Here is a 14,680-nt window from a genome sequence, read left to right as displayed (position 1 = left end):
TGGAAGACAACGTGTTTACCGCCGAAGGGGTTAACGAACGGCGGCGTGTTGCGTGCAGGAGGTCATACCATATGGTGGAGGGAGTGTCATGGTGTGGGGAGGGATCTGTGGGCAAGAGAGGACACCGCTGGTCATCGCTGACGGAAACTTGACAGCTCAGCGGTACATGGATAACAATCTTCGTCCAGTTGTCCACCATTTCTCCAACAGCAGCCATTTATCAGTATGACAACGCTAGAGCCCATACAGCCAGAATTGTCACTAACTTCCTCGCAGCCAACAACGTCAACGTCCTGCCGTGGCCTGCACGCTCACCCGACATGTCCCCCATAGAACACCTCTTGGACTTAATGGATCGTCGTGTTCGACAACGACCACACTCTCCAGCCAACCGGCAAGAACTGATCTTGGCCCTCCAAGACGAATGGCGTCAAATCCCACGTGACCTCATCTGACGACTGACTATCTGTGCGTCGAAGAGTTTTTGCGTGTTTTGGGGCATTTGGTGGTCACACACGCTACTAATGACTTGTTATTGAACGTGAGCGATTGTTTATGTACTATGCCTGTTGTCCCTGATTCTGAAAGCTCGAGTTTTGTACCACACCCAACGTTGGGGGGCTCTGACGTCATTCCTCGGTCGCGGTATGATTGTCATTTTCAGTGTTGATTATGTTGATATATTGATCTTCTCAATACACTTTACTTCATGCATGTTTGTTTTGTTGTTTTTGAGCAAGAGTGATTTCAAACTCTGGTAAAGTTTCTTATGGACATCAGTTTATAAATAATCTAGTTTCACCAAACCAGTGATATTAGGTGCAACATACCACGTCGTCCACAAGCATTCAACCAATCACAATGACAAAAAGATCTACGACAAGCTGCTGCTGCTGGGACCTATTCCAACCCGCAATCAAAACAGAGAACATGTTTTAAGAGAAATGACAAACTGAAATTGTATACATATTGATACAAAGTTAGGTATAACTATTTATTTTCCTCGAAACATAACAATAGGTAAATAACCAACAGATTGAGATAAAAAAGATAAATATATCCTTGAATATTTTCATAGGCTGCATGTTGGATTAACACACTTACACACTTAACTAGAATCAGACCTAGTAAGTTTGATATAAATAATTTAATACCCACTTTGTTACCTGAACAGTCAAATTATATAAAGTGTATCCATCGTGCGGATGATTACATAATATATAAAATACCAAGTGATTATATGTCATTTGACAGGCTAACCAAGCAATTGTTATTGCTGCACATTATTGCGCTAAATGGTGTCACAGATTTCGTATGGTTGTCTACAGTTGCTTTTGTTAATGATTAAATGATTAAAATTAAATTTGTGAAGTTATTATTGTTAACTTATTTATCAATAAGAATTGGTATAAATGTAGAAACCTGTTTCGCACAAAACTGCACACCTTTTTTACGTTTATACCCCCATAAGCGCAGAAGAATTGACGTCAATTATTAAATAACATACAGAGCTCCAGATAACTTTTTGAGCAAAAGGGGTTTTACTCGAAGGTTTCTATTTTAATTGGGTTATTACATTTTACATTGGGTAACCAATATTTTTCCACTCATCATTTAATTTTGAGATTTATAAAAAAAATAAAATTATGTTTAAGATGTATATAAATGTTCTAAATATAGACTCGGAAAGTAAATTAGCTCGTAATTGTGTTTCGGAGATTAGCTCCGTTGTACACATGCTGAAAAAGCTTCATTGGCGTTTTTGCGTGCTGTTTTTATACATTTGAGTTTCCACTTAATGCAAGCGTTTCTGTAAGCAAGTTAATTGAAAGTAATTGGGGTTTGAATAGTTTTGGGGGGTTAAACACGCTGCTTATCTGTAGCTCTGAACCTAAATTATGTACTCAAAGAAGCAATATCACTAATTTTAAGGCCGAACAAAGACGTTACAAAGACATACGTTACATTTAGCCATACGAAATGTATATGTTTAAAATTTACATCCCACTGAAGGAGCACAACTGTAACTGTTTGACTCACAGAATCATTAACGCTGGCTTCCATCCGTTCATGGAGCAAGCATGGTTTACTTAAACTGAAACAATGTTTTGTATTTCAATACTCTCCAGAAGTTAAGGTACTTAAGCAAGATGTTTATGAGCAGGTAACATTCACATTTTATCCAAGATGACAGAGTTAATAGACTTGAGTACTTAACACTAAAACCGTAACTTTATCCATTGTCTTCTTATTTAAGCATCATGGTCCATTGTTCATCCTGATTTGATGAGAACAGCCACCTGTCCCAAATAGAAGTAGATGAATAGCTTGGTCTCGTGGGTGACGTAGCTGCCAAAGTTGCGACCGACAATACAATGCCATGTGGGGTTGAACTTCTTGTCGAACTCCTTCTTGATGTATGCAGCGATGTCCTTCTCAATGTTGAACTTTTCCAGTGCTTGTGTGGCGCAGTCTACAGCATCTTGCTGCATGTCCTCGCTCATGTCGGCATTCTTGATGACAGCTTTTCTCTCCGACATGGTGCCGTGAAAGACAACTGGTAACTTAACTAATGGTGTTCGGTAAAACCTCGTCAGTCTCGATCCCGTCAATCAGAAACCTGTTTCCCGGCAACCATACCTATAGAATATACTTCCAACAGAAAATGCTTTAATCCGGATTCGCCTCATCCGGATTAACCGGGTTTCATATGTACAATTCTATTTCTCCGGAGCCCCTTTTTTTGCAGGACATCCAGTATATCTAACAAACATCGCTTTTGTTTCCAAAACCAGAGGGCTAATACCTAAGACACTTCCTGCAATATCTTTTACAATGAATAGTAGAGACCTGACGGAAGGTGTTCGTGGGAGCTCAAATGTGCCTTTGTTCAAGTGAGTACTTCTTCGCAATGATTTACAAATCAGGTAATGCTGCAAAGCTTTTGATTATGTCAACTTAGATATTGCATGAAGAGCTTTGGAGATTGATTTGAGATACTTGAGATTGCGTGTTGATTATAGAGGATTATGAGATTTAAAGTGTTGATTATGGATGCTTAACAGATTCCATAGTGTTTATCCATAAGGGATTATGTGATTTGGGGTTTAACAAGAGAGATGGTTGGAAGGGGCGGTTGAGGGTGGGAGATGTGTGTGTTTTACTATAAAAGGAAAAATATAATTTGTCCAGTCGAAAATGGTCTTTCTACGAAGATTTCAAAGGGCGTCATACAACTCTTGTCCAACAGGGTTACAACTTTCAATGCCCATGTAAAGCTTTCAAAAATGTGTATGGTTGACATGATGAGGACAATCTGATTAAAACCAGATCTTTTACTCCCTTAGTGCTGAGACCCAGACAGGGGAACAACAAGTACCATATCTTAACGTCTTTTGGTATGACGCGGCCGGGGACCAAACCCCGGACCTTCCGCTCTCCGGGCGGACACTCTCCTAGACGTACTAGTGGGTTCGAATCCCAGGTTCGTCCTGATTAGTTATCTGTGACAGTCTCGTGCTCGTGGGTTTCAAAAACGTCCAAGACCTGCATCACTTTGGGCATACCTTCCAAATCAAACTGTCACGCCATGATACAACTGAAAAGATGTTCAAAGCGGCGTAAAACTAAACTCACTTACTCTGACATCCTGACAAATGGAGAGAAGGTTAAAGGTCAAGGAGAAAGTAAGATGACTGTTCGTTGATTAAAACATACGACACAATTTAGCGTGTATACGATAAAAGTCGATTTTTAGACCCAGACATAGTCATTACAGGGCTTGACGAGTAGCTGTAGAGAAGACAAAGAGAGCGCCATACCAGTGTCAAAGCCGATAGCAGCGACTGTACCCGTGCCAAACCCGTGCCGAAATTCCAGTTTCCTGCGTTTACAAATGATGTTAATGTAGTTAGGAATGATTACTCAGCAAATTATCGAATTAAGGGCATAAAACAAGGACTGGTCGGCTCGAATCAGTATACTGTGGCTGAGTGGGGTAATCATGTTAAACTGCGGCATGGTATCACTGTGGGCTAGCACTATATAAAAACGGCATACGTCCTCTCTGGTACAAGCAAACACACACATACAGAGACGCACATACACACACGTGCATGGACGTCGCTACATAAATGCAATAATCTTGTGAACGACTTTAAACCCCATTTTACCTCACCCATTTTATAAAACGCGAGGTACATGAGCCTTGTTCCCTATGAAATACCGCAATCACTATCAAAATACGCTTTGATTGGTTATTTATTCATACTATCCCAAATTTAATAGAAACAAACTGATTCTGTTCCAGCCACAAAAATGGGAAATAAAAAAGCCAGAGCCATTGTAGGCATATCACGTGCACCTGATATACACACATCATTTGTGCGCGACCCTGACCAGAATTTCACGGTCCATTGTCATTGTTTCCATCATACTCTCGTCTGCTTTGACACGGGAAAGTCATATCAAGGCTCACTTAAAATAATCTAAATATGGAAACACAAATTCATCTCAAAACCGGTTATTTCAGTCTGTTATAGAGATGCCGTTCAACCCAAATACACTTCAAAGCAGTTGAACAACATGCACTTACTCATAGTGACGAATCTGTACAATTTCAAAGCATAGCGGATAATGGATTCTTGTAAGTTCACGTAAGACAGACTTAACGATGATATATAACACATCGTTTACAGGATTGTGTTTTCCGTTTGTGTCCCAAACGACAAAGAAATGTGAAGACTGAAAACAAGCGTAAGCTGAAGTCCGAAACACCTGGCGTTTTATTATCTCCATATTATCCCCATGCTGGCGTAAGCAACTTGTATTACAATAAATATACATGAGACTCTCCCTGTATGTGAATATATCATTATTGTAACATATTTCCTCTGTGGACCACGATTTGAGGAGTACGTTCCCCGCGCCAGTGATAATGTATACATTTGTGCTAGCCACATAGATGTGTTCACTCAACCGCGACAGACACCGTCCTCGGGACTTGGCCAAATGTGTCAGGATTTTCGATCTTATACAAGTGTCATTAGGATGCAAATTGAATATTCCAACGACGCTGAATTAAATCCCGGTCCAATTGGAATGAAAGACTCAAATGTGGTTAAATCAGCGATAGTTGATGAATTCGCGATTTTCGAGCGGCTGTCTCTAAAGATATCGATGGCATGAAAGAACAACTAACTGATCTCCATATTACCCTCATGCTGGCGTAAGCATCTTGTACTACAGTTAATATACATGAGACTTTCCGTGTATGTGAATATATCATTATTGTAACATATTTCCGCTGTGGGCCACTTATTCTGAAGCTCCGGGATGAATCAATCGTTCCGTGTCTATGCTGTAGCGTGTGACCTTGCCCGCTCAAGTTCAAATCGCATGCATCATAGACTTGCAATTGTTCGTCGTTGTCTTCCCTGTAAATAGTACGTCGGGTGGTATGACAGAGTTTGGGGATGCGCGCGTTTTGCATGCCGGGAAGTTAGAACCTCCTACAGTAAACACTCAACTCAGCCAGTCAAACTGCAGCATTTAACCAATAGAATTTCTAGCCATAGCTTGCTATGGTTGTTATAGGATGATATGTAACCGAAGGTAACACGAAATAAAATAATAGCATTTTGATATTACAACTCGAAAAGTACTAGTGTCTCACAAATGTCAAAGGCGTTACCATACTAATAAGGTAAGAGTACTATTTTACCCTCAAAATCATATAAACGCACGTTAGTAACTGAAATGCAGAATCAATGTTGAATTGTAGTGGGGGATTTCTGGAACTATTGTAGTTAAATCACTGTTTATTTCTGCCACACCCATCAAAGTTGTCCCGCGTCGTGTGTTGCTGTTCGTGGTCCTTCAAAGCTATATTATTTCAACTGTTTAACTGGATAGACGGTAGGTTAAAATACTACACATATCTCAATTTGAACTGAACAAACTGATGAACAATAATACATTTCCTGTGGCCTAAAATATTCATCATCGATCAATCTATCCGTACTGAGCCGATATCTATATTTTTACCAGATAGAAATGGGAACGATCCACCTCAACAGTTCTACAGAAAACGGATTCGTCTAAACCCTGAATTTGAATTTGTTTACATTAAAAAGCCTCACATAATGTGTTTGTCAATGACAAAAAAAAAAAAAAAAATTCCCTGGGTTTTATTTAAAACGGATTTGTTTCTGGAAGATTGTTTATTTAGTTATTGTCTTAAATTGACCAGCGTCACCTTTCCTAAGTACAAACACAGATTTTGTGCGCTTTATTTGGATATTTCTATGGATATTAATGATGTGTCATGCCGCACTCAGCAACAATCAGTCTTCATCGCTGCAGACTGTAAATAATCGAGTCTTTACCCGTCAAACCAGTGGTTCAACGACGATACATTACCAACCAGGTTACATGTCACAGATTGACTGGTCCAGACGCGATTATTTACAGACCGCCGTCATGTGGATTGATTATTGCTGAGTGCGGCGTTACACAACAAATAACAAACAAACAAACAAACATATTACAACCACGTAGTCCTAATTTTATTCGCCTTTGTTGCCATTTTTATCTCAAATGAAGAATTTAAGTAAACCCCGACTTTCGACTAGCCGGCGATCTTTTAACCCTTACAATGTACCTAAGTGGTGGTGTAACCATGGTCAAAGCGTTCCCGTGCGATTCGTGTATGTGTTTATTCATAATACTGAGAGGCCATAGGCCTATAGTACATGTTATATAGTAATGGGTGTATATACATTCATATGGTTAACACATTTGGAGCTTCTTAGCTTCAGAGCATGCAATATGTACATTGACAGCTTTTTCGTTGTTACTACATTCTTACTTGACATTAATGTAACAAATTTCTGTAGACATGGATATAATATTTATCAATTAACTGTTTTCTGAGTTCAGCATATTCATGCAGCGCGATTAATGCAGCGTCCAACTATACCGTATATGAGTAGTATTGGTTACCAGTGTATTCAAACGCCTTGTATAAGCATAATCTAATTTATTATGCCTCAAAGTGAGTTTGACCAATCAGAGAGCAGAACTACTGACTCCACATGAGCCGTATACCGTCAGTAAAGATCCAAGATGGTTGATACTGACCTCATATGAGACCGTATACCGTCAGTAACAGCAATCTTGATTTTCAAACACCCATCTCACATATTTCAAATGAAAACTCTGGAACCGAAATTCGTAATTTGACACTGTTTTGTGTTTTACTACCATTAATGGTGATGTGCAAGGACATTAATCTATTTTTTAGATCCCGTTCGTGACTTTGTTGATAAAGATTATAGTTAAAATTGTCAACAAGGTTTGGCCTCTAAGGTTTGAAGAGTAGTCTCCCTTTGACCTTTAAGGCCAACGTACGGTTGTAAGTGTCAAGCTCTCATTTTGACATGATACGTGCGATATGGACCACAGACAGTGTAAACATTTCGGCATAATAAAGTCGCTATGGTGTCTTTAGTTGCTATATACGGTGTTATATTAGGTTAGCAGAAAAATATTGGGCGAGGCCTCCAAGTTTCCCATCCAATCTCCCTTCCTTCCACGATTCTTATCCAATCTCCCTTCCTTCTACTTTCCCGTCCAATCTCCCGCACTACTTGTTTCCTATCCAATCTCCCTTCCTTCTAGTTTCCTATCCAATCTCCCATCCCTACATGTTCCCCATCCAATCTCCCTTCCTTCATGTTTCCCATCCAATCTCCCATTCTTCTAGTTTCAAATCCACTTTCCCTTCATTCTAGTTTCCGACCCAATCTCACTTCCTTCTAGTTTCCCATCCAATCTCATCTCCCTTCCTTCAACTTTCCTATCCAATCTCCCTTCCTTCTAGTTTCCTTTCTAATCTCCCTTCCTTCTAGTTTTCTATCCAATCTCCCATCCTTCCATGTTCCCCATCCAATCTCCCTTTCTTCATGTTTCCTATCCAATCTCCCATCCTTCCATGCTCCTCATCCAATCTCCCTTCCTTCTAGTTTCCCATCCAATCTCTATTTCTTCTAGTTTCCTATCCAATCCATTCAATCTTCCTTCCTTCTAGTTTCCTATGCAATGTCCCTTCCTTCTAGTTTCCTATTCAATCTCCCTTCCTTCTAGTTTCCTATCCAATCTCCCTTCCTTCTAGTTTTCTATCCAATCTCCCATCCTTCCATGTTCCCCATCCAATCTCCCTTTCTTCATGTTTCCTATCCAATCTCCCATCCTTCCATGCTCCTCATCCAATCTCCCTTCCTTCTAGTTTCCCATCCAATCTCTATTTCTTCTAGTTTCCTATCCAATCCATTCAATCTTCCTTCCTTCTAGTTTCCTATGCAATGTCCCTTCCTTCTAGTTTCCTATCCAATCTCCCTTCCTTCTAGTTTCCTATCCAATCTCCCTTCCTTCTAGTTTCCTATCCAATCTCCCTTCTTTCTAGTTTCCTATGCAATCTCCCTTCTTTCTATTTTCCTATCTCCCATCCTTCCTTCTAGTTTCCTATCCAATCTCCCTTCCTTCCATGTTTCCCATCTAATCTCCCTTCCTTGATAATAAGTCTTCACTTTATTAAGTACTTGTAGGCCACGGGACAAACGAAATACAATTTAGGTGCAAAACAATATATAATACAACACATTCCTTTGCATTTTATTTTTTAAAAAGCAGTTTTAACATTATTGCATATTATCAAATGTGGAGTATTTAGCATTGCGTAATAACAAGTACTTTTCTGTATTCATATTGATAATAGGGCCTTCGATGACAGTAGTGTATTAAACTTCAGAATATTTGGAAAGATATAAAAACATTGCCTCAGATAATATATAAAAAAAAAAAGAAGTGATATTCATTTTCGATATGGTTCAGGTTACAAACTTTACATTTTCTAAATTCACGAGGAATATTGAACTGAACCCAAAACGAGACCTGATTTTATTTACAGTTATACTACTCAAACAGTTCTCACATGAAATGGATGTTTTAAACTGTGCATAATAAGCCATTTGGGGGTTGGGCGTAACATATTTAAAAACGCGGTTTTATTACCACATGTTTGAAAGTACCAGACATCACCAAATCCTAATCTAAAAGTAACAGATTTAAGTTTCGTTACCCAATTTACGTGGCCTTGTTCATCGTACAACTGCAGCATATTGTAACATTTTGGGGGTATACGAGATTACTGCATATTATAAAGAGACAGCCAATATTTGACACATTTCTAAACAGCGAGCGACTGAATAGAAAATCTGCCAGACTCAGTTCTATGTCATTGATCAACCCCTAAATTCCAGCCCCGTATAAAAGTATTGGTGTAATCTTTGTATCAAAACATTTTAAGTAAAAGTGTGGCGAGTATGGTTTCAAGGAATGTATACTAATTAACAGGACCATGAACACCTTTCTTGCCTCAATTGGAATATTATTTAAGCGTTTATGAAAACAACTGAAACAAAAAGGGATACACCCTTGACTCACACCCATGAAGTGAGTGAGTGAGTTAATATTTAAAGTCACATCGGCAATATTGCAGCCATATCGTGACTAAAGCGATTAATACATTAAGGAAACAATAATAATAATTAATAATAAACTATGTAAAAACCTGTCAGCAAAGGACAGTAAAATTACCAGACTTATCACAGATATTAATTTTTAAAACTAGTATGTGACCATAAAAAGCTATTACTAAACAGAACAATACATTGGAAAAACGGGCTATAGATCGCCAGCAACTGAAGGTACCCAGCAGGATTTACACCGTCCCTTCAGTCGCTGACGATTGTATGCAAGTTTAGCCATTGATTAAAACTAACAAATATACTGCGGTTAAAATCGTGGTAGGCCTAAATGCACTTCGAGTGATGTGGAACTTACGTATCCTCTCTGGGGGACAGTAATTTTACAGTGCTTTAACCCCTTTCGAGGATACAGCCACTGACAATCTCAGTTACTTATTTAATCTACCAAATTTAAAACAACATTTATTTATTTTGCTTAACAGACTAATAAAAAATGTTCAAATAATTCTATCCTTTTAAAAAACCAATGATTAAAAGAGAACTGATATTATTAAAAAGATCCTTGACAGATGAAGATTTGAAATAATTATCCTTTGTAATGGCAAAATCAACACAGTCAAGCAGGACATGCTTGACCGGGATTCTCTCATCACAAGGGATACAAAATGGAGGATCCTAACCTTTCAATAAATGTTCATGTGTATATCTCGAGTAGCCAATACGACATCGCCGCATTACGACCTCTTCAAATCTGGACCCACTAGCCAAGTAGCACACCCATGAAGCAACAAATATACCAGATACTCTGTTGTTTGAACGAACACATTACTGTACAAGGATTGTAACACTTTACCCATTTTAGCACTCAAACCATGTTTGTACAATGGCTTCCATAGATGTCGCCAAGCCAGCTGATTTAATATGTTTCCAGGCACTGATGCTTTCAAAAAGTTCTGGTGATTGTGGATTGGGTCGTTGCGGTCGTCCAGCCATACGTTTTATGATGTTCCAGAAACTTTTAGAGTTTACCGCTGCTGCATTTTCTAGGTCACTCCTTTTACATTGTGCAAACTGGTCCTTCTTGATTCCACACAGTTATCTGTATTCATTGCAAACTTTGTTTTACTTAATAAGGTATGAGTTATCTTTAGTTATTTCTCATTCATCATCATCGGGGAACATGTCACTCGATGCCAAACCATAATCTATCACACTATACCCTAAATGCCCAATATGAGGCACGGGTGGCCCAGTCGTCTAAGGCGCCGCGATTCGCTGTGCAGAGTTGCGTCCCTTGGGTACGCCAGAAACCTATGATTGTATGTTCGAATCCCGGTTCGCCCTGATTATGTTGCTATGTTTGTCAGCACCATACCCGTGCTCGTGGGTTTCACCGAAGTGGTAAACGTCTGAGGCATGCATCATTTCGGGCTTTCCTCCCACATTAAACTGACATTAAGCCGTGATATAAATAGAATACTGTTTAAAATGGCGTTAAACCCAACTCACTCACTCACTAAATGCCCAATAAATGTTCAGTCATCGATTTGATAGTCAGTTCCAAAACTTCCATTCACAATATGTATCTTCAGAATTGAACACATTTCCAAAAGAGTTTTTCCAAAGTAAATTATCACATGAATATCTTTCCATCTCAAATTGTGTAAAACATCTATTAAGTAATTACTACTTTCAACATGGTGAATAACATCGTTCTCCACATAGTCCCGCGTCACACCGGTTCTACTGTTCATGTACAATGGACCTGTGAAGATCCGGGGAAGAATAGGTCTTCAGCAACCCATTCTAGCCATAAAAGGCGACTATGCTTGTCGTAAGAGGCGACTAACGGGATCGGGTGGACGCGCTGACTTGGTTGATGCATGTACTCATATCCCAAATGCGTGGATCGATGCTCATGATATCGACCACTGGATTGTCTGGTCAAGACTCGATTATTTACAGACCATCGTCATGTAGCTGGAATATTGCTGAGTGCGGCGTTAAACAACAGGCAAAGAAACAAACAAACAAATCCAAATACAATGATAGAAACAGCTGGGTCTTCTTACAGTCTACTCAATAAAAAATACAACAAAATCTCTACCCCATTTTGTCTATCTCTGTTATTATTACCAGGTCGATCTCTCCTGCTGGATATACAATGTATGTAAACAAACATAATGTAGCGCTACTGAAACCAAACATACTTTTATCCAACAGAATAGTAATAGCATGTTATCTGTAGCGAAAATCAATAACACGTCTTACCAGTGAATATTTTATCAAAGGTATTCCTCTCGAATACCTCCCCAACTTGGACCTTTTACGAATTACGCTTATTACGAATAATTGCAAGAAACCGAGCAAAAACAATAAAAAACGTGAACATAGCAAAACGTATCCTATATTTCAAATCAAACTTTGTTTATAAGAATAGTTTATATTAAGGGGCGATATGTACGATATTAACCCCTAATGTAAAAAAAATAGTTTTACATTAAGAGTTGCGGGTTGTTACTCTTAATGTAAAAACGTAACCCTTAATGTTAAATGTTTTACATTAAGAGTAATTTTTACATTAAGGGTTGTAACACTGCTATGCGGCAAACCTGCCTCTTTTACGCCTTTCCATCCCCATGTGTTTCCTGTGCGTTGTCTCAGTCACCTAAATGCAACAAACAATGAGACACTTTCTGTATGAACTACCTTGTATGCAACTTTCCTAACAAAATTAAGTTGTTTTTTTCTGTTGGGTGGAGGTAGGGGTATGTCTCAAAACTAAAGGAGTTTTTTTTAATTCAACATTGATCCTTTCAACTTAACATTACCTGCAGTCTGTAAATAATCTGGACCTGGCAAGCCTGTAACTGAAAATATATGTACTATATACACTACACCGACAATTCATTTATTAAAATAAATACTTGGAACAAATGATTAAGCATCATGTTTTTAAAACAAACAACAATGTTTCCTGAATATGCTGGATGTTCTGCAAAATCTTGGGTGTTGTGAAAAAATATATTCAGCGCAACCCCGATAATCCGGATGAGCCGATCCTATTGTAACCGTCTGGATTAACGAATCTTTGCTTGGCAGTATTGTACCGATATGCGTTCCCTGAAACAGGTTTCTGATTCATTGAATCGAGACTAATGTGGTTTCACTTTACACAATAAAAACCTCTGTTGTTTTCTCACATGACCTGTTAATGATCTGTTAGAATGACCAAGTCTTTCATACTCAGGAAATCTCATGGTACCTTAATATTTGTGTAAATATCCATCTTAACAAAAACAAAATGTTCCAAGCTACTTATGATAGAAAAAGCGAAGTATTTCAGAGACGGTCTATACAAATTTGAACGTAATACTGTACTGTTTAATCATGTATTTTGTAAATGACATAAGGGTTGTATGAGTGAGTGAGTTGGGTTTAACGCCGCTTTTAACATTATTCCAGTTATATCGCGGCGTGTCAGCTTCATGTGGGAGGAAAGCCAGAAGTGATGCAGGTCTCAGACGTTTACCACTTTGGTGAAACCAACGAGCACGGATGTGTTGCTGACAAACCTCGAAACATAATCGGGGCGAACCGGGATTCGAACTAAGGGTTGTATCGGCCTTATATAAGGGTTGTATGTTCTCTGTCACTGTGTGTTCGATCAATACAATTTGAGTCAACCGAGGTTAGCACATTTATTTATAGCAAGAGTTAACCAGGGTTGACTTGATTCAACCTGAGTTGACCAGTGTTTATCAAGGGGAACCTTGGTAAAATTCCCGAAACACAAAGCATGCAATGCAACCTTTGCTATAATAATGGCTGCCAGGAGAAAGGAGGAACACAACAGCCGTTGCTTTAAAACACAACTATGACAGATTAAAAAGTTACTTTTTTGATAGGCATTTAGAAGTTGGAGTACTAAGTAAGGATAAGGATTACGATTAAGAGCGACGTTTCGGTGTAGGTTCTAACACCATTATCAAGTAAGTCATCAGTTGATATGTGTTTAGGTTGGTCAACCAAGGTTAACTAAGGTTATGCCTTGGTCAACGCGGGTTCGCCTGCGTCGTGCTGGGTTTTCAAATCGAACGCAAGCTGTATTTGTGATCCTCAAGAATAAACTTCTTCATCTTCTTCTTCACAGCACCATGTCGGAGAGAAAAGCTGTCATCAAGAATGCTGACATGAGCGAGGAATTGCAGCAAGATGCTGTCGAGTGCGCCACTCAAGCCATGGAGAAGTACAACATTGAGAAGGACATCGCTGCATACATCAAGAAGGAGTTCGACAAGAAGTTCAACCCCACATGGCATTGTATTGTCGGTCGCAACTTTGGCAGCTACGTCACCCACGAGACCAAGCACTTCATCTACTTCTATCTTGGACAGGTGGCTATTCTCCTCTTCAAATCAGGATGATCAATGCTGAAATAAGGAGACAATGGATAAACAGAAACAACTGTAGACAATAATTACTTATTATTTATTATTATTTATATATTATGTAATCAACCGCACGATAGATACACATCATATAATATGACTGTTCAGGTAACAAAGTGGGTATTGAATTATTTATATCAAAGTCACTAGGTCAGATGTGACGGGCTGGTAGCCTTGCGGTCAAAGCGTTCGCTCGTCACACCGATGACCACTGTTCGATTCGCGACATGGGTACAATATGTGAAGCTCATTTCTGGTGTCACCCGCCGTATATAATGCTGAAAGTGGCGTAAAACCATACTCACTCACTCACTCACTCACTCACTCACTACTTGGTCTGATTCTAGTTCTTCGTTGACATGCTCACGTGTCCATAGACTGTGTTTTTATTCTTGTGTTAGCTGTTGCTTGCCAAGATTTGACTATTCCAATGACAACTTGTACGATTAAGTAGCATTGTAATACAGCCAAGCATTTACACAAAACAAGATGCTCATCTAATGAGGATATCACTTTGTGCGTTTAAAATGAAAATTATGTCCATTACCATTTCTTCCTATGTGAAACATGTTTGATCTCAGTTTTCAACAATATTGGCAGATGATTGTTTGATGTTTTGTTGTAAAATGTTGACGTGTATGTTTCTAAAGTAAGACCACCCCAAGTTCAAACGCACGTCAA

The 14,680-nt window shown here is 39.0% G+C and overlaps 2 protein-coding genes across 2 annotated transcripts in view; one reads left to right on the top strand and one right to left on the bottom strand.

Annotated features, from left to right (window-relative positions):
* Nucleotides 1-2,273: 2,273 nt before the first annotated feature.
* Nucleotides 2,274-14,680, bottom strand: part of LOC124119361 — a 23,232-nt gene continuing 10,825 nt past the window's right edge. Inside the window, exon 4 of the mRNA XM_046481849.2 lies at nucleotides 2,274-2,569. Coding sequence (XP_046337805.2) covers nucleotides 2,274-2,569 — 296 coding nt within the window. The remainder of the gene's footprint in view (nucleotides 2,570-14,680) is intronic.
* The window catches only part of LOC124119367, a 16,683-nt gene continuing 15,704 nt past the window's right edge, over nucleotides 13,702-14,680 (top strand). Inside the window, exon 1 of the mRNA XM_048381364.1 lies at nucleotides 13,702-13,971. Coding sequence (XP_048237321.1) covers nucleotides 13,706-13,971 — 266 coding nt within the window. The 5' untranslated portion in view covers nucleotides 13,702-13,705. The remainder of the gene's footprint in view (nucleotides 13,972-14,680) is intronic.

Source organism: Haliotis rufescens, unplaced genomic scaffold (genome assembly GCF_023055435.1).
Source record: "Haliotis rufescens isolate VD_foot unplaced genomic scaffold, xgHalRufe1.0.p SCAF_38, whole genome shotgun sequence".
NCBI lineage: Eukaryota > Metazoa > Mollusca > Gastropoda > Lepetellida > Haliotidae > Haliotis > Haliotis rufescens.
This window is presented reverse-complemented; position numbering and strand designations above follow the sequence as displayed.